A 21,606-nucleotide genomic window follows, 5' to 3' on the forward strand; every position below is an offset into this window, starting at 1 on the left:
TGGCCACCCTCCTGGGGTCAGCTATGTGCCTACCCTGCGCTTGCTGTCTGGTTTCCCCTTCTGCCAACCTCCTCACCCTCTCCTGTGTTCCGCTGCCATTGCCCCTTCCTTCCTACACTTTTGTTCCTGTCTTCAAAGAGAGGCAGTGCAGTCCTGCGTAAAGTGCCTCTCAGGTTAACTCAGTCCCATTGGGTGATCCTCTTCACCGCTGTCTCTGCTGCTGTTTTCCCAGCCCGTTCTCCAGGACAAATTTATCCGCGCCTGCAGGGTTTGTGAAGAAAAGCTCCCTGACCTGGAATGTGATGCAGAGTTTAACTGGGTACAGCATCCCAAATTTGACTTGGCTTTTGTACAGGGCTGCCTTCGCACTGTTGTACTCCGCCCGGTGTTTGGCCAGGTCTGCCCCAATGTCTTGGTAAATCCTGATTTGGTGCCCTTCCCAATTGCAGGTGCTTGTCTGCCTGGCCCAGCGCAGAATTCTCTCCCAGTCCTGGTACCGGTGCATTTTGACGATTATTGCTCTCGGCTGCTCTCCAGCTTGGGTGTTGGCCGGGGCTCTGTCTATTTCTGGCGGGTTGGGGAAGCTGTCCCTTCCCACCAGGTTTCCCAACGTCTGGGCCACATAGTCCATGGGGTCTCTGCGACAACCACCTTGACCACAGCTTGGATATCAGTCTTTATCTCTTCCCTCTGCTCTCTTTGTTCCCTGAAGAGGAACATCTTCCAACTGCCCTCTGGTAAGGAAGAACCCGTGGGCGGTTTTCCAGTCCTTCTCGCTCTGGTGTGGCCGATGCTCCATCGCCTCGTGCGTCTGCCATCTCGGCCACTTACTTCTCCTGGTTTCTTCCATTTCTTCTCCATTACGACCTCTGGTGTTACTGTTGTTCCGCATCCTCTGTTGTATTATTTTTAGCTAGGGTGAGGGGATACTTCTTCCCCTTTTTTTAGTGGGCTATTTTGGGGTGATAGAGCCTATTTTGGGGTTTGTAGGTGAAGAGCCACCTGATGTGTAACTATTTAGCACAACCCCATCACTGGAAGTCCAAGGGACTCATGTTTGCTTTCACGTAGTAACATTTTCCTTTTTGCGTTCTTGTAAAATTTTTCAGAAACTTTTTATATTTCTTGTCAGCTTGCTCATAATCTGGTCACCTTTTCTGATTTTGGAAAGGCTCCCAGTCCTTAGACTTACAACTCTTTTTGGCCCCATGATAAATTTATTCTTTTCATCCTGGACTTCTCCAGTTAGACATAGGTGTGCAACTTGTCTAGTAGAGTTTTTATTTCTCAAGGAAATTATTAATTATTGAGAATGACAAGTTAATTCTTTGAATATTTTCCATTGCTTATCTACTCTACCACCATATCTTTTAATTTAATTTCCCAATCGATCTCAGCCAACTTGCCGCTCATGCCCTGGTAATTGGTTGTGTTCACATTTGAGACACTGGCTTTGTACTGAGCCACATAATTCTCAAACTTAATATGAAATTCTATCATATTATGATCATGTTTACCAGATAATCCTTTCCTGTGAGATTACTGATTAACTTTACCCTGGTACACAATATTTGCTCTAAAATAGTCTATCCACTTGTAGTTCCTCAACATACTGTTCGAGAAAATTGGCTTGAAATCATTCCATGAACATCCAATTTGCTTTTTTCAGTTTATATGAATGTTAAAGTCCCACAGGATTATTGCATTAACCTTATTATATACTGCATTAATTTCTGAATTTATTTTCTGCCCAACACTTTGATTACTGTTAGGGGAGCTGTAAAATGCTCCTACTGGTGTTTCATAGAACATAGAACAGTACAGCACAGAACAGGCCCTTCGGCCCTCGATGTTCTGCCGAGCAATGATCACCCTACTTAAACCCACGTAACCCGTATACCCGTAACCCAACAATCCCCCCATTAACCTTACACTACGGGCAATTTTAGCATGGCCAATCCACCTAACCCGCACATCTTTGGACTGTGGGAGGAAACCGGAGCACCCGGAGGAAACCCACGCACACATGGGGAGGACGTGCAGACTCCACACAGACAGTGACCCAGCCGGGAATCGAACCTGGGACCCTGGAGCTGTGAAGCATTGATGCTAACCACCATGCTACCGTGAGGCCCCAAATTATCCTTATTTATTAGCTCCACTAAGACTGATTCCGTATCTTGACTTCTAGGCAAAGATTCTTTCTCACTACCTCTCATCTCATTCTTGTCCATTTTCTAAAAGTCAAGGTCCCTGTAATATTTAGTTTTCAACCTTGGTCACCCTGAAACTCCACCTCATTATTGTTATGGGCCAGGGTTTAAAAACTCCAAAGTATATTATGGAGTTCACTTGACCTATAACGTTTTGTTGACTTTGTTTAGGATGAGCACAGCTGTTATTTCAGCTGTTATTCAACGGACTTCTTAGGCGCTTTTAATCAAAAAACAAGCTTTATTCTCAGAATTTAGTTAACATTTGTATAAACACACACAGCAGGATTTTTATCAATCGCAAACATAAAGACCCCACACAGCTACAACAATCTATGTCTAACCCTTAATGAATTCCCCTTATCTGTTCCAATTCAATAACAAAATCCAAGGAAAACCACAAACCCCTTTTCAAAGGCGTGGCCCAGCACACAGCATTTTCACTTGTATAAGATTGTTGTTATTGATACTCTGTTCCCCTTTTCAAACAGCAGATTTGAATTCCTTCCAGAAAGCAATTATCTATTTTAAGTTACCAAGCAGTCTGGAACAGCTTTTAAAATGAAGATAGAGACACAGGCCAAAAGACCTCTGTTCTCTGTGTGAGTCCACAGCAGCCAAATGTGAAAGCAAAACCAAAAAACTCACAGCCACAACTCAGCTCTATCCACACAAATGACATCACTGAAGTCATATGATAAGATAAAAAAAACTTTCTTAAAGGGACACTCCCATGGCATTATGCTCTACTATTTGTCTCCCTATTTTTGTTATTGATTCATCCACCTGGCTATAAATGTTTTGTGAATTCAATTACAGCATTGTTAATTTTAATCTTTTGCTATTTTTCCCGATGTAATAATAATAATCACTTATGTCACAAGTAGGCTTCAATGAAGTTACTGTGAAAAGCCCCTAGTCGCCACATTCCCGCACCTGTTCGGGGAGGCCGATACAGGAATTAAACACGCGCTGCTGGCCTTGTTCTGCATTGCAAGCCAGCCGTTTAGCCCACTGCGCTAAACCAGCCCCTAACCATAAGACCAGAAGTCATAGGAGCAGAATTAGGCCACTCGGCACATTGAGTCTGCTCTGCCATTCAAACATGGCTGATATTTTCTCATCCCCATTCTCCTGCCTTCTCCCCATAACCCTTGATCCCCTTATAATCAAGAACCTATCTATCTCTGTCTTAAAGACACTCAGTGAATTGGCCTCCACAGCCTTCAGCGGCAAAGAGTTCCACAGATTCACCACCCTCTGGCTGAAGAAATTCCTCCTCATCTCTGTTTTAAAGGATCGTCACTTTAGTCTGAGATGGTGTCCTCCGGTTCTAGCTTTTCCTACCAGGGGAAACATTCTCTCCACGTCCACTCTATCCAGGCCTCGCAGTACCTTGTAAGTTTCAATAAGATCCCCTCTCATCCTTCTAAACTCCAACGAGTACAGACCCAGAGTCCTCAAACGTTCCTCATATGACAAGTACTTCATTCCAGGGATCATTCTTGTGAACCTGCTCTGGACCCTTTCCAACGCCAGCACATCCTTCCTTAGATATGGGGCCCAAAACTGCTCACAATATTCCAAAAGGGGTCTGGCCAGAGCCTTAAACAGTCTCAGAAGTACATCCCTGGTCTTGTATTCTAGCCGTCTTGACATGAATGATAAGATTTCATTTGCCTTCTTAACTGTCGACTGAACCTGCACATTAACCTTTAGAGAATCGTAAACTAGGACTCCCAAGTCCCTCTGTGCTTCTGATTTCCGAAGCATTTCCCCATTTAGAAAATAGTCTATGCCTAAATTCCTCCTTCCAAAGTGCATAACCTCACACTTTTCCACATTGTATTTCATTTGCCACTTCATTGCCCACTCTCCTAGCTTATCCAAGTCCTTCTGCAGCCCCCTTGCTTCCTCAATACTACCTGTCCGTCTACAGATCTTTGTATCATCTGCAAACTTGGCAACAGTGCCTTCAGTACCTTCTTCCACATCATTAATGTATATTGTGAAACGTTGTGGTCCCAGCACAGACCCCTGAGGCACACCACTAGTCATCGGCTGCCATCCTGAAAAAGCCCCCTTTATCCCCACTCTTTGCCTTCTGCCAGTCAGCCAATCCTTTATCCATGCCAGGATCTTACCCTTAACACCATGGGCTTTTAACTTATTTAACAGTCTCCTCTGAGGCACCTTGTCAAAGGCCTTCTGGAAATCTAAATAAATCACGTCCACTGGTTCTCCTTTGTCTAACTTCCTTGTTACCTCCTCAAAGAACTCTAACAGATTTGTCAGACACGACCTCCCTTTGACAAAGCCAAGCTGACTCAGTCCTATTTTACCATGCACTTCCAAGTACTTCACAATCTCATCTTTAATAACAGACTCTAAAATCTTACCAATGACTGAAGTCAGGCTAACCGCCCTATAATTTCCCATCTTCTGCCTCCCTCCCTTCTTAAACAGTGGTGTTACATTAGCCACCTTCCAGTCCTCTGGGACGCTTCCTGCCTCCAGTGATTCCTGAAAGATCATCACTAATGCCTCCACAATTTCCACAGCTATCTCTTTTAGGGCCCTGGGGTGTACTTCATCCGGTCCAGGTGACTTATCCACCTTCAGACCTTTCAGTTTCTCTTTAGTAATGGCCACTGCACTCACCTCTGCCCCCTGGTTCTCCTGGAGCTCTGGCATCCCACTGGCGTCTTCCACCGTAAAGACTGATGCAAAGTAACTATTCAGTTCGTCTGCCATTTCTTTATTTCCTATTATTACTTCTCCAGCCACATTTTCCAGTGATCCAATGTCTATTTTTACCTCTCTCTTACCTTTCATATATTGAAAAAATCTCTTCCTATTCTCCTTTACATTACTAGCTAGCTTGCACTCATACTTCATCTTCTCCCCCCTTATTGCTTCTTTAGTTGTCCTCCGCTCGCTTTTAAAGGCTTCCCAAATCTATTGTTACCCACTAATTCTCACCACTTTGTATGCTTTTTCTTTAGTCTTTATGCTGTCCTTGAGATCCCTCGTCAGACATGCCTTGTCCTCCCCTTAGCATGTTTCCTCCTCCTTGGGATGAATTTCTGTTGTGCCTCCCCAATAACCCCCAAAACCCCTGCCATTGCTGTTCCACTGTCTTCCCTGCTGGGCTCCTTTTCCAATCAACTCTGGCCAGCTACTCCCTCTTGTCTTTATAGTTACCCTTATTTAATTGTAATACTGTTAAATCTGATTGCAGCTTCTCCCTCTCAAACTGCAGGGTAAATTCTATCATATTATGGTCACTGCTCCCTAAGGTTTCCTTCACCTTAAGTTCCCTAATCAAGTCTGCCTCATTACACATCACCAAATCCACTAAACGCCTTAGCTTCCAACATCCTATAACCATCATTAAATTCTATGTCCCATCCTATGGCCGGTACGGTGGCACAGTGGTTAGCACTTCTGCATCAAAATGCCTGGGACCCAGGTTCCATTCCGACTTTGGGTGACTGTGTGGAGTCTGCACTGTCTCCCCATGTCTACGTGGGTTTTCTCCGGGTGCTGCAGTTTCCTCCCAGTCCAAAGATGTGCAGGTTAGGTGGATTGGCCATGCGAAACTACCCCATGGTGTCCAAATGTTAGGTGGGATTATGGGATTACAAGAATAGGGAGGAGGAATGGGCCTAGGTAGGGTGCTCTTTTGGAGAGTTGGTGCAGGCCTCCTTCTGCATGTTGGGATTCTATGAACACAATCTGCTTGATTTCACCCAAAATCACTACTCTGTTCAACTTGACCTTTCCTTCACAGACTTATAAATTTACCCTAATCTGATCCCTCCCTCCCCTTCATTTGTCCAAAGCTTTATCTACCATCCAAATCATTGAATTCACGGGGGACTGGGTGCAATTCTGCTTTTGGTGGAATTTGTGCAAATTGAACATCTCCTTCTCTCTCATGTACTGGTGCCAATGCCCCATGAATAGAATTTGCTGTATGTGAAACCACTCTTTCAAGCATGTATAATGGTAAACAATATGGTCATAACTCCAGGAGGCGCAGAGTGAAAGGTCAGAATGGTTTATTTTAAACTGAAAATAAAGCTGCTAGCGGGGCCGTAAAACAGACATCCCAGGCCAGGATTATCGGGAACTGTCAGTCTGGGAGCTACCTGATGACCCTGATAATGCACCCCAGCTGGGGAGGCCTCCCCCGTTCCCACGGGAACTCGTATTCTATGCAGCCTATGGGGAGATCAATCAGCAATTCCCTGTAGTCTTCATGATGGTTATCACAGCTACTTACTTTCCAGTCAAACATATCAGGCAACAATCAGGCATTGTATCCCATGTTTCCATATTCACAGAGCCTATCATATCTTATTGTCTGTACCAATATGGTAGGTGGCACACTTCCATCCATCATAATGAACATGCATTTCGTCCTTACCATGTTGGAGGTTTGGGTGCTCATTTACTGCCTAGAGAAAGGGTTTGACACTGTAATTTCTATAAGATTAGGGCTGGACTGCCCCAGTCATTCACTGGCACCGGGAGTCTCTGCAACCCTGCCCGTGGGTTTCCCAATGGTGCAGGATAGCTTCAATGGGACATCCCACTGACAGCAGCGGGAATAGAGAATCCCGCCTCCAGCCAACGGTGTGCTGCCCCCTGCTGCTGAGAAACATGCAGCTCGGAGGCCGGAGAATCCAGCCCTAGGTCTAAATTGGATTCGCTGATCAGCTCTGGTGCCTTTGCATAAAGAAAGTGGAGAATTTGAAACAAGTATAATAAATATATGTGAAACAAAAATGTTTTTAATATCAATGTTAAAATCAGCCACTGCTCTTTCTCACAGGATGAAAGTGAACCATGCCCTTTTGATCCTGAAGTTTGGAATCAACGAGTTGAAGAAATAAAAAATGTAGGCGGTCTTCATTCATTTACCTCTTTAAGTAAATTTGTGGACCTACATTCCTTTATGAAATCATCCGATGAAGTAAAGCCTTGCGAGAAGCCTTCAAAACAGCCAGCAAGAACAAGGAGCAAAAATGCAAAACTACAGGGTCAACAATTATACTTTCTGTCAGATGATGGTACAACCAAACCCTCAGTTACAATCCAGCAAATAAAAAGTCAACCAACAAAGAAAGTAACTGAGAAGACTCGTGGAATGAAAGATGTTCTTTGCCACCAAAATTGTTTTACTACTGCCCAAACAACTTCATCTCGTCTCAGAAATACGAAAGAATCTTTTCACCATAAGAAATTGGCTCAAGAACTGAAATCTATAAGTATCACCAATCAAGCCAAAAGTAAAATGAGTAACACTACCTTGTTACGTTTGACTGGTAAGGCTTTGTTGCGTTCAGAAACTAAGGTTGTAAATGAGGGACGTCGTGCATCTGGACAAAGTCCTTGGCCTTCCATTCCTACTTCAAAGTTGGCTTTTCCCCCCTCTGACACAAAAGGGCCCAGTACTGTTTTATCTGAACAACGTGAAGTCAAACCAGGAGCTGAAACTTCTCCATTTATAAATTCAGAGAAACAGCTAGATGGCAGGCCTCCAAAACTCTCCACCCAAGATCTTGAGGCTCATGAAACGTCTGTGCAAATACCTGAAGCTGCACCGACACCTGCACCTGCACCTACACCTACTCCCATCAGCTCTTTGCCTCTTTCAAGCGTTGCCTCTTCAGTCGACATTTCAAGCCCAATCGAAAATATTCAATCAATGGAAGATGAAAAAATGGAAGAACCTTTGGAGCACAGTACCAACCTGTCCCCTGTTGATAGTGCACTATCCATACAGAACGATAGTACTTTTGGAGGAGAGAATCTAGAGTTAGATGAACAAATGCCACCCGACACAACACTACCTCATGAAATAGTTGAAACAAAACGGTCCAACGTATCATTGATTGATAATGAAAATGAAGGTAACAAGAGGAATTTCTGAAATATTACATGCTATTTCAGTTAGTTGAAAAAAGTATGCTTAACTAATAACTAATTGGCATTTCCTCCATGAGGATATTACTTTTTTTCCCCCATTTGAGATATTGTTCAAAAGTAAAGAACTTGGGCGAAATTCTCCCATCGGGAGACTAAGTGCCGACACCGGAGTGAAAACTGGAGTGTTTCACTCCGGCGTCGGAGGCCGCTCCTCGCCCCCTATTCTCCCACCCGCAGGGGGCTAGGAGCGGCGCCGTGTCAATTACGTGCGCCAGGCCTTGGCACCGCGTCAAAGCAGCACAGCGTAAATTACGCTGCCGGCGGCACTTAAATGACATCACCCGTGCATGCGCAGGTTGGCCGTCCTCCCCGCTGGTGCCCCGCAAGGCATGGAGGATTGCTCTTGTGGGGCGGCGGAGGAAAAAAGTGCGTCCTTTAGAGACGCCGGCCCGCCGATCGGTGGGCACCGATCGCGGCCAGACCTCTATTGAGCGCCCCCCTGGTGCTCGATCCTCCCGCCCCCCCCCCCCTCTTACAGGCCGCACATGCAGCGTTCGCGCGCTGTTCACGCCGGAAGCAACCAGGTGTGGTTGGCACCGGCGTGAACCCGTCAGATTGGGCAGGCCAATCTGAAACGGCGAGCAGCGATTCTCCGAGCGGCCTGTCGTGAAACGTTGCATGCCATTTTGGGGGGGTGGGAAAATCGCGTGCGGGTGCCATGGCGGCGTGGCGGGACTCGCCCGGCACTCCCGCGATTCTCCCACCCGGCGTGGGGGTCGGAGAATTGCGCCCTATATCTCATATCACTTTCAATCACAGAACATCTCAAGGTATTTTATAGCCGATTAAGTACCTTTTACAGTGTAGCCACTAATGTAATGTAGGATATCCAGCAGCCAGTTTGTGAACAGCATGATCCCACTAGCAACCATGTGGTAATGACTAAATCTTCTGTTTTAGTGGTGTTTTAGTGGCTGAAGGATAGTTTTTTAATATTCTTTTGTGGGGTGTAGGTGTTTCTGACAAGGCCAACATTTGTTGCCCATCCCTAATTGCCCTTGAACTGAGAAACTTGCTCGGCCGTCAGAGGGCAGTTAAGAGTCAACAAAATTGTTGAGGGTCATGAGTTAAATGGAGGTCAGGTGAGGTAAAGATGGCAGATTTCCTTCCCTAGGGAGTGTCAATCAGCTAGATAGGTTTTTAACAATTGATGACAGTTGCTTCTTAAATTAATTTTACACAAAGTGTCAGGTTCATCCCTTCTAGTAATATCCCTTATTAATATTTTCCCTTCAGAAAACTATCTGGAATATAAATTGAATGATCAACCGCCATCAACAATTGATCTGCTCCTGTACCTCTCAAAATTTTAATTTATTTATTCATTTTGTTACACGACTAAGGGAATACTTACTCATTTGAATCAAAACACCCAGAACCTCACTCCCTTCACCAGTACAAAAATAATTCACTGAACTATCTTGAGACACGTCCCTTTTTCTCATTGATTCTGAAGGAGCACATTTCACCTGAACCACTGTTATAGTTTTAACAGCCATTTCCTTTTCAGGTGCTACCTTTCCTACAACTGTAACTGGTCTCCTATTTATTTTCCAACAATCTGCCTGCATATGTCCCACTTTGTTCCAATGGAAACATTTAAGCCACTGAATGTCACTTCCGCCCTTATCACCTTCCTTTCTGATCTGAGGTGAAATTTCCTGACCTTTCCCAACTGTTCCATCTCTTCCTTGACTATTTGTTTTCCTTTCTCCTTCCTAGTTTAAAATGTTTAAAAGGATGAATTTAAAAAGGGGTTGGTTCAATGGACCATAATTATCAGCTAGCTCTGCTGACTATCAAGCAGTTTTAACTTTTTGTTCCTCAACAAGCACCTCAATAACCAAAGGAAGTGAATCTTTAAACTCTTCTAAAAGAATCAGCTCTCTAAGGGCTTCATATGTCCTCTCTATCTTTAACAACAGTATGCAATGGTCAAAATTATTTTGAATTACCCTCTCAAATTCAATATGAGTTTGTCCAGGCTTTTTCCTTGTGTTTTGAAATTTCTGCCTATGTACCTCAGAAACAACTAATATGCACGAAGGATAGCTTTCTTTACTACATCATACTCTACAGACACGTCTTCTGACAATGATGAATACACATTACTAGCTCTATCTACCAGTCTACTTTGTAAAAGTAATGTCTAAATTTATTTAGGCCATTTCATCTGTTTAGCTATCTTTTCAAAAGAAATAAAGCTTGTCTCCACATCCTTTTCCTCAAATTTTGGAAGAGCTTGTGAAAATTTAAACATTTCCCCACTAGAACATAGAACATAGAACATAGAACGTTACAGCGCAGTACAGGCCCTTCGGCCCTCGATGTTGCACCGACATGGAAAAAAAAACTAAAGGCCATCTAACCTACACTATGCCCTTATCATCCATATGCTTATCCAATAAACTTTTAAATGCCCTCAAGTTGGCGAGTTCACTACTGTTGCAGGTAGTTCTTAGAACATAGAACTGCTCCTAGTTCTTAGAACATAGAACGATACAGCGCAGTACAGGCCCTTCGGCCCTCGATGTTGCACTGACATGGAAAAAATCTAAAGGCCATCTAACCTACACTATGCCCTTATCATCCATATGCTTATCCAATAAACTTTTAAATGCCCTCAAGTTGGCGAGTTCACTACTGTTGCAGGTAGGGCATTCCACGGCCTCACCACTCTTTGCGTAAAAAACCCACCTCTGACCTCTGTCCTATATCTATTACCCCTCAATTTAAGGCTATGTCCCCTCGTGCTAGCCACCCCCATCCGCGGGAGAAAGCTCTCGCTGTCCACCCTATCTAACCCTCTGATCATTTTGTATGCCTCTATTAAGTCACCTCTTAACCTTCTTCTCTCTAACGAAAACAACCTCAAGTCCATCAGCCTTTCCTCATAAGATCTTCCCTCCATACCAGTCAACATCCTGGTAAATCTCTGCACCCGTTCCAAAGCCTCCACGTCCTTCCTATAATGAGGCGACCAGAACTGTACGCAATACTCCAAATGCGGCCGTACTAGAGTTTTGTAGGTTCTTGTCTAGAACTATACTTTTACACAATCTGGTGTCTTTTTCTTAACTGCCAGAATTTTAAGATGAAAATCTCTCTCTCTCTCTCCTTTTCCCTTTCTTCCCTTGCTAATCTTTCCATTGCCACGCCAAGTTTCCTCATTCCAATTTCCTTTTGAAAAGCTCTCTCTTTTTCTTTTTCTGCATTTCAAGCTTCTTCATTTCTATTTCTCTTTGGAATTGAATCTTTGCCAATTCAATTGCTTCACGTTTTGGAGCACTTGGTCTATCCGGCAACACTTGCAATCTTAAACATCTCGCCATACTTTCAATAATGTCAGCTTTCCATAAACCTGCAGGTAGTCCCAACTCCAATTTATCTGCCAATTCAGTTTACTGGCGCTTGGTTATTTTTTGTAAAGCTGTCCAAATTACATCTCCCCTCTTTAGGAAAGTCTTCGCAATTTCTAATGCCATTTTAATCCTTAATAATCTTTATTGTCACAAGTTGGCCTACATTAACACTGCAATGAAGTTACTGTGAAAATCCCCTAGTCGCCACACTCCGGCACCTGTTCGGTTACACTGAGGGAGAATTCAGAATGTCCAATTCACCGAACAAGCACGTCTTTCGGGATTTTTGGGAGGAAACCGCAGCACCCGGAGGAAACCCGCGCAGAAACGTGGAGAACATGCAGACTCCGCACAGACAGTGACCCAAGCTGGGAATCGAACTTGGGACCCTGACGCTGTGAAGCAACAATGCTAACCATTGTGCTACCGTGCTGCCCATTTTAGATTCTAACCCATACAATACATCTCACAGTACCTGCACTTCCTATATCCAGTACCTCAGTACTCCATTTACTCTTTTTAAATGATTCACAGATCCCATCTTTTAACAATAAATCCCAGAACCAAGTTTTACTATTCAGCATCCAATATGTGCTTTCCACATCTCAAAATCCCAACTGTGATTACTAAACAGCATCCAGTGACATTTCTCCACATTTTGAAATTTGACTTTTGTTCTGATACCATTGGTGTTACAATTGGACAGGAAGAATTCCAGAATGGAACCCCACCTCAAAAGAGTGTAACTTTGGTGCAACAGAGTCACAGGGCCACTATTAGTTTTAACAACAAGAAAAAAGCTTTTATTAAACATGAAAAGTTTGATTATAATACCGTACTCCTTTACTCCCTGCTTAGCTTCACAAATTTAGCAATTTTCACAAATAAGAACATAAGAACATAAGAACTAGGAGCAGGAGTAGGCCATCTGGCCCCTCGAGCCTGCTCCGCCATTCAATTAGATCATGGCTGATCTTTTGTGGGCTCAGCTCCACTTTCCGGCCCGAACACCATAACCCTTAATCCCTTTATTCTTCAAAAAACTATCTATCTTTACCTTAAAAACATGTAATGAAGGAGCCTCAACTGCTTCACTGGGCAAGGAATTCCAATAAACCCCACTCTGAACCAAATGACCAATGCCACTCAACCAATCTTCTGTGCGTTGCTCTCACAATACCCTGAAATGATTGTCACGCGAGGATTTCCAATCTCCACTCCCAAAAAGTCATGCTTTAAAATCTTGTTTCAAGCATTGCGTCCCATCAGCTATTTTCATTTATAATCTACTCCAGGTTTTCTGACTATCCTTTCAATTAAAGCTGCCATTCCATTTTCATAAGGAATTCAGCACCAGGTTTTTAACCTTTCCTTTCAGGCTTCCTTTATCTTGAATTGCAACATGTATCCAAAGTTCGAAACAAATTCAGGTACTCCATCCCCAACAGAATACTTTGCTTCAAAAACTGGCAAAAGGACATCAAACCTTATATTTGCTTCAGATATGTGGCTTTTCTGTAGCCAAACTCATCAGCTTTTCTCTTCAAAGGTCTGCCTTTGACTTCCTTAAACAGAATCCTGTTCCAAAGGATCCTTTGATCTTTTTACTTCAATATTCCTGGAGCTTCTTTTCCATTTCCTAGTTTCTAGAACTAACTGCCCTTTAGTTCCCCTGGATCTTGCTTTTGTACATCTTATTTGTCTGGCCTTCCTTCTTCCAGCATGGCCGAGAGCTGTTCGTCCTCTCACTGCCTAGCCTCAACTGCTGTAAATCCAGCTAAAATTAAATTCAAAAAGCAATCCTACCCTAAAGGTGCCCCTGGTTACTAAGCAACTTCTCCCAGCTTGTTTACTTTTCACACCATAATCCGCTCTAAGCACAACAGAAGCACAGCTTGAACTGACCAAACCCTCGACACGTACAAATACCTTTGTCCAGCATGAATCTAACTAGAGCTTTACTCATCTCACACTGACCATTAAGTTAAAGTCACTTAAATCTATACCTTATTTCTAATATTTCACAACACAAATATGGATCACTTAAAACTACCTCTGTTTTCCTGACAGTGGGCATAATTGGGTGACTAGTTTGACTCAAGGCATGAAAGTTGAGTTGCAGCTGAAGTTTCAGCTGCAGAGGAGTAATGACCAATGGCACACCTTTCCATTAGCCTTGCCTGTGTCAACATACCACCTATAGAAGCCCCCATCCCCCAAGATTTGAGTGGAACTGTCAGTCTGTGATGACTACCCACCCACTCACCACACTACCCTATGCTTCCCTTCCATCTGTGATGCCCTTTCAAGCTCCAGTTCCCTCTGTGAGGCCCTACTAAAAAGCTTGTGTTTGAGGCTTCTCTTCCCTTCTGTTTGTGAGGCCCATCAAAGAAGCCCACGGCCCACCAGCACAAGGCATCCTCAGGAATGTTGCTTTTCACACTTAACTGCTTTCCCCATAATCCTTCCCTAGCCCTAACCGAATCTAAGTCAACCTCCAAATCTCCCCAAGTCAACCCCAAAATCTCCCCGTGTCAACCCCCAAATCTCCCCAAGTCAACCCCCAAATCTCCCCAAGTCAACCCCCAAATCTCCCCAAGTCAACCCCCAAATCTCACCAAGCCAAATCACAGATATCCACCAAGACAACCCCAAATCTCTCCCTCTCCAACCCCCAAATCCCTCCCTCTTCAACCCTCAAATCCCCCTAGTCAACCCCCAAAATCTCACCCAAATCAACCTAAATCTTCCCCATGTCAACCTCCTGATCTTTCCCAAGTCAACCACCACACGCAGACTCTCCTGAGTAGGTCCCCGGTAGATTGGAGTCTTCCACACTGGTACCCTGGAGACATCCCACAGGTATCCTGAAGATTTCCCCCATTACACTGGAATCTTCCACCTGGTACCTCCAACTAGGCCCCCAGCAGCCTGCAGTCTCCCCCTGGCACCCTGGAGTATTCAGCCTCGGTACCCTGGTGTATTCCACCCAGTACCGTGGTGTCTTCCCCCCAGTACCCTGGTGTATTCCACCCAGTACCGTGGTGTCTTCCCCCCAGTACCCTGGAGTCTTCTGTCCGGTACCCTGGCGTCTTCCCCCGAACCCTGGCGTCTTCTCCCCGAACCCTGGCATCTTCCCCCCTGGACCCTGGTGTCTTCCCCCCGATACCCTGGCGTCTTCCGGTACCCTGGCATCTTCCTCCCGGTACCCTGGCGTCTTCCCCCAGGTACCCTGGAGTCTTCCCTCTGGTACCCTGGCATCTTCCTCCCGGTACCCTGGGGTCTTCCCCCCAGTAGTCTGGTTCTCATCCCTGGTTGCCTTCTAGTGTTCCTCAAGTCTCCCTCCAGTATTACCCCCGTCACCCCCAAGTCAACCCTGGTCACCACCAATCAGAGCTGATACTCCCGAGTCAAAGGCTAATCTCCCCAGTCAGAGCCTGACCACCCCCGAGTCAAAGGCTGGTCACCCCCGAGTCAGAGCCGGTACGTCCAGGTCACCCCCCTTAATAGCGGAACCACTTCTCCAGCACTGCCCTAACCTCGTCGGGATGTTTGACAGGTGCATGCCTTTGAAGCCAGTCCTGATTTGCACTGTTCTGACATCACGCCACCATGGATGGATTTTTTGAAGAGAGGTGGTATGATTCTGGCATATGGGCCTGATAATCAGATAGCAACGTAAAACGCGACTTTGGCTTTCTCGCAGTATTTACCGTTCCTGTTGCTAAGCCCAACTGCCACTAACGGGAGAAGAAAATCCTGGCCTATGTTTATTGTCTCATTAAAAGACAGATGACCAGCATGGTGGTACTCCTCTAGTAAAGCATGGGATCATCCAAATATGTGTATTTGGAGCAGAAATAGGCCACTCAGCCGTTCAAGCCTGCTCCATGATCAAATAAAATCATGGCCGATATGGTGAGGATGGCACGGTGGCACAATGGTTAACATTGCAGCCTCACAGCACCACGGACCCAGGTTCAATTCCAGCCTTGGATGACTGTCTGTGTAGAGTTGCACATTCTCCCAGTGTCTGTGTGGGTTTCCCCCGGGTGCTTCGCTTTCCTCACACAGTCCAAAGATGTGTAGGTTAGGTGGTTTGGCCATGATAAATTGCCCTCTAGTGTCCATAGATGTGCAGGTAGGGTGATGGTACAGGAATAGGGTGTGGGAGTGGGGCCTGGGTGGAGTGCTCTTACAGAGGATCGGTGCAGACTCGATGGGCCGAATGGCCTCCTGCTGCACTGTAGAGATTCTCAAGCCATTCATGCCGGTGGGATTATCTGATCCTGCTAGCAATGCATCCCCACCGCCAATTTCCTGCCGGCGTAAAGTGGCTTCAATGGGAATCCCGTTGTGTAAAGTGAATTTAAATTGTGCTTTGGCAAAGAGAACCTGAGTGGTTGACATTATTTCCAAATTACCAATTAAAATATAAATTTTAAATTGGAGAATAATAAAGCAGCAATGTAGTTTTTCCACAAACCGGGGCAGTATGCCAAAGCTTTCGATTGGTTCCTTGCGACCCAGATGAGTAAGGAACTGATTCAAGTAAAACGACTGATGTATCCACAATAACGACAGAACAGAGCCAGCATAAGTACTTACAGAATTTCTAAATTAAAGTGCTTCACAGAAAAGAAGGAAATCTTTAAATTACCCTGAAGTGTTAACAAAACCTAATACTGACTTAACAATGCCTGTGAGTGATGTCAGGGCGCAGAGGTAGTTTTAAATAATCTACATATTGTTGAATATTTGAAATAGGGTGTAGATTTAAGTGAGTTTGATCTAGCAGAGCCAAACCCCCCTTATGCCATCCTATTTCTAGGGCAATTTTCCGTACCCTATGGGTCTTTCCTGCCCAGATGAAGGCCATGATCAGTTTATCCACCCTGGTGAAGAAGAATGTGGGGATGAAGATTAGAAGTCATCCGAATAGGAAGAGGAACCTTGGCAGCACAATCATTTTTACCATCTTCCCTCTCCCCCCCCCCATTCTTCTGTGTCCTTCCCATCTGATTTCCCACCCCTCTCAATGCCAACAGTACAGTTATCCTTTTTCCTCCTGGATCATGAAAGTCTGCATTGAGTTTGTTTTACCTCGCTACTTCTTCCTGAGCTCATTCGTTTGGACGAACTTGCTTGCCTCCTCTGGCGCATCGAAATAGTACTGTTTGCCCCAGTATGTGACCCATAGTCCAGCTGGTTACAGCATGCCGAACCGCACCTTGCTTTTAAGCAGTGCAGTTTTGGCCCTGTTAAATTCTGCCCGGCACTTGGTTAGGTCCGCGCCAACGTCTTGATCCAAACGAATGGTGTCTCCTACCCAGTTGCATGACCACGTGCTCTTCGCATACCTCGGCATCTGTTCTTTGTCCTGAAATGTAGAGTTTTACTATCATTGCCCGTGGTGGTTCTCCCAACTTGAGTCTCTGTCTGAGCGACCGGTTTTCTTGGTCGTCTACCTTCCCCTTCACTCTGGGTCGTCCCCAACATTGCCACCTTGGCTTTGAGTGAGGCAATCCACTCCCCCCGGTCCATGGCTACCTTTTCAAGGTCCCGTACCATTGCCTTCTGGGACCACAGTCTCCGCTCCACTCTGTCCTTTGCCTCCTTTATGGGGATCAACATGGCCTCTACTGCTAACCTCATTGCCACCATGAAGCCCTCTTTCACCACTTCTCTGTGCTTCTCAAGTTCTGTTGTGATTAACTTCATCAGCTTCTCCATCGCCAGCTGGGCCTGTGTTGGTGGTCTTGTTGGGTCGGGCATGCTTGGTTCTGGGCCACCATACCTGTAGTGGGGTCGAGGTTTCCCTTTCTCTGATCTTACTGGTTTTGCAGCCTAATTCTTGCATTTTCAGCATCCTGATTGTTTAAGTAGTAGATAGGGGCTAAGCTGAGGAACATTTTGCAATTTTGGTGCCCGTTTGATGAGGCTAAAACGTCTAAACAGAAATTTCTAGGGGCGAGCCACCTTATGTGTGGCCGCTCAGCTCATGGCTGCCACCGAAAGTCCATTGTGAATTAATTACTTCAGAGAGAAAATTACAATGCGTGAGTCTGGAAAATGAATTTAAATATGAGGAGAGACCTACAGCTGAAAAAGAAGGAAAGGGTTTAACTTTGGGATTGACTGGGACCTTCTGTTTGAATTTAAACGATTTAAACGCTGAAAAAACTACAAACATGACTGAAGTGTTTCAAAAATAGAACCTGGATTTTCAAAGATTCCAAATGGAATTACTGATGAGGATTATCATTGTACACCTCAGCGGTTCAAAAAGGCAGCTCACCACCACCTTCTGAAGGGCAGCTAGCAAAAGGCAATAATGCTGGCCTAGCCAGCGATGCCCACACCCCGTAAATGAATTTAGAAACATCCTACCAGTAATGAAATAAATTTTCATGTGAGAAGAACTCTTTCAGAAAACATTGCAAAATGTAATATTTTACACCTTTCTGATTCTGGCCATGCATTTGGCAATATACTACTTCTGGGATGGACTTGGGAATTTCATTGAAAAATGGTGGATGATTATTGTGTGTCTTACCTGTTGTAAGATAATTAAGATATATAACATATTGTAAGTTGTATTATTTTAAATGGCATTAATGAAAATGCATCACGTTAGTGTACATTTTATTCTCTGGAAAGATGTTGTGAATATGGTTCATGGTCATGTTTATTGAAAGACTGGACCATGTTGATATGAAAGCTCAGAGGAGAAGAGTAAGAGTCATCAAACAGCGTCGGAGAAACGTATACAATGGATGACCTGTCTAAGGGTCCTTTGGTGGAGACATGGTGGTACATTTTCCAGTACCGCTTGCTAAGGGAATCAGCATAGGCAGGACGTTCAATTTGGCAGACCACAGACCGTTGACCTTGGGGAGGAATTTCTGGGCACAACCTGAAAATCCCACCCATGATGTTTGCAATCCTTACAGTAAGGGTAGTCCAGCGAGATGTTTTTGTTTTGAGAGTTTGTTGCCGCTAAATTTGGTTACAAGCTTTCAGTAAGCCATGAAGGCTGTAAAATCCATTTCTTTCTTCATATCAAAGAAGGAATTTTAAAGGTGGGAAACTTAACCGAAGCAAAGGTTTACCACGCAACCCACAGATGTTTCGCAAGGCGGAGGCTCCCAACCATTGGCCAGCAGCAATGGGGCTTCCTGTTGAATGCACCCCTTGCCACCGGGAAACCCGCGGTGGAGGTTTGCTGTCGATGGCACCAGAGATCCTGCCAGCGCGAACAGCATGAAGGTTCTGGCCCTAAAGTCTGTTTGAGGACATCCCAGAACATGTCACGATGGGGTGGAGCTTTGGGAGTTTCTTTGCTTTCAATTTATTTTGGTGTTTGGTGAAGGTTTCAGTTGCAGCTTGGATTGTGTGTGTGTGGTGCAACTCATTGGGAAAAGAAGCTCTAAAATTATCCAGTTTAACCCTAGTGGAAAAATTGCAAGTGGTCCTAACAGGCTTTTGGCAAATAAAACAATCAGCAGATTAGCTTGGAAGTATTGCGAAAGTAACCAGAACCAGTGACTGAGGTACCCGCAGTCAAGAGATGGTAAATGACATTTTTAACTTTGAGAACAGCTGGATATTAGAAAATTAAAGTAATTTGCGGAAGACTGTGGTATTCTTATGTCTGCTCCCTGCAGCAGTAAATACCTTTAAGACTGATGTGTCTTATAAGGAAACAACTTGGAGGAAGAAAGAAAACTGAGTGAGTAACATAAATAGTATTTGAATCATGTTGTTAACCATATTGCTTATCTTGCTTAAATGTTTTCTATACAAAAAAACGCTGTTTTTGTTTAAAAACCTGAAATGGCACGGTTCCCTTGGTTAAAACAAGGGGCTGGATTCTCCGCACCCTGAGGCCGAAATCATGGCCGGGGCCGGGACGGAGAATCCATTTTCTCGCATGGAATCGGGACCGGCGCCGGTTCCCCAATCTTCCGGGCCCCAAAAAGCAGTGTAATCAGAGAGTACGCCGTGCCGTTTATTGCCTACCTGCGCCCATTGCTGGAGGCCCGCTCCGCCACTCTCCACCCCCGACCAGGTGAAGTCCTGACGGTGTCGATCTAACATGATCCTGCCAGTCGGGATACTAGCGTGGTGGCTGCGGACTCAGTTCATGGCCACCATAGTCGGGGGGCAGTCTGATCGGAGGGAAGGTTGGGCCTCATACATCACCGCGCTAATTTTGGGTGGGTGGTCCTGGTTGGATGCGCGGCCGATCGGGGGCACTATTTGGAGGGTCCAGCCCGGAAGTGCGGAGGCCCGTATATGCAGCAAAAGGTTCCAGTTTCACAATGGTTCACTGCTCGCCCCCTGCAGGGCAAGGAATATGTGGCCCTATCACGCCAGCTTTTCTGTGTGAAAGACCACAGTTTTTACAACGGCATGGGGACATAGTCCCAAAAACAAAGAATCCAGCCCCATATGTTTAGATTCATTTTTAAATGTTAACAGTCCGCAGCAGGATCACGTTCTCCCTGTGTCTGCGTAGGTTTCCTCCGGGTGCTCCGGTTTCCTCCCACAAGTCCCAAAAGACATGCTGTTAGGTGAATTGGACATTCTGAATTCTCCCTCTGTGTACCTGAACAGGAGCCAGAATGTGACGACTAGGGGCTTTTCACTGTAACTTAATTGCAGCGTTAATGTAAGCCTACTTGTGACAATAAAGATTATTATTATCATTGTAACAGAGCACATATAAATTGCCATGGAACAGGGGCATTACAGTTTGATCCCTAGCCTGATCAATTCCTCATGAATTATGTCAAACCAAAGGCAAATCTGGGGCAAAGACTGCTGAAAATGAGGAGGGGGTGGGGGGAGAGGAGAAAACATTTAGTAAGGATAGTATCACTAATCTGTATCTGGTGTCTCTTGGCATCCGGCTACAGGAGACAATATTTCTCGTCTATGAACAGTTCATGTGCCCATTTCCCAGCAGTGACCGGATGGACTTGAATAATTAATAGTATATGCATTTTTCAGGATGAAGTGCAAATAGTAGTGTGTGTGTGAGATAAGATATTTGCCAAATGTTTAATCTGTCATTCATTTACTCTGTTACAGGTGAAGATGCCACTGACACATAGACTCACATGCTGCCCTGCAGTGCCCTGATTGCTCCTATTCCTCACCAGGCAATTAATTAACTGCTACCACACTCTCCAAATCTTTGATTATTGATGTATTGTCCACTGTTAATTCATGCGCTATGCTTAACATTGTTTTACTTTATTGTGCAATAAAGACTTCGCAACGGCAACACTTAACATTTCTAAGTGCAGGCACATATGTGTATATGAAATACTTTTGTTTGCAAGATGGTGTTTCTAAAAGTTTAAATTCACTAAGCAATTTTATGCTTTCCCCCACCATTTCCCCCATCTAATCCTGGAGGCGCCGACATGTGTAAGATGGTGAAATAGGACGGAATGAGACTCCACAGTTATAAAAATAAATTCTTCATGCCAGAGAAATTTTTCAGCAGTAATTAAGACTTAGCACATTGTTAAAAGCTCAGTTACACTTGAACAGGCAAGTACTAATTTTTTCTGGACTAATCAATGAGAACCTAGTGCTAAGTACCTCAACATCATGCCCTTCATAGAACATAGAACAGTACAGCACAGAACAGGCCCTTCAGCCCTCGATGTTGTGCCGAGCAATGATCACCCTACTCAAACCCACGTATCCACCCTATACCCGTAACCCAACAACCCCCCCTTAACCTTACTTTTTAGGACACTACGGGCAATTTAGCATGGCCGATCCACCTAACCCGCACATCTTTGGACTGTGGGAGGAAACCGGAGCACCCGGAGGAAACCCAAGCACACACGGGGAGGACGTGCAGACTCCGCACAGACAGTGACCCAGCCGGGAACTGAACCTGGGACCCTGGAGCTGTGAAGCATTTATGCTAACCACCATGCTACCGTGCTGCCCACAATGTGTGTGAATATTCATGTGTTTGAATATTAGATCTCTTGGCACAATACGGCTGT

The 21,606-nt window shown here is 44.9% G+C and overlaps 1 protein-coding gene across 6 annotated transcripts in view; it reads left to right on the forward strand.

The window, feature by feature from the left end:
* Window positions 1-20,876, forward strand: part of LOC119964664 — an 88,777-nt gene extending 67,901 nt beyond the window's left edge. For all 6 annotated transcript variants that reach the window (XM_038794435.1, XM_038794434.1, XM_038794436.1 and 3 more), the window contains 2 exons: window positions 7,054-8,134; window positions 20,669-20,876. In XM_038794435.1, coding sequence (XP_038650363.1) covers window positions 7,054-8,134; window positions 20,669-20,691 — 1,104 coding nt within the window. In that variant the 3' untranslated portion in view covers window positions 20,692-20,876. The remainder of the gene's footprint in view (window positions 1-7,053; window positions 8,135-20,668) is intronic.
* The last annotated feature ends 730 nt before the right edge of the window (window positions 20,877-21,606 follow it).

This window comes from Scyliorhinus canicula, chromosome 4, assembly GCF_902713615.1.
Source record: "Scyliorhinus canicula chromosome 4, sScyCan1.1, whole genome shotgun sequence".
Classification (NCBI taxonomy): Eukaryota; Metazoa; Chordata; class Chondrichthyes; order Carcharhiniformes; family Scyliorhinidae; genus Scyliorhinus; species Scyliorhinus canicula.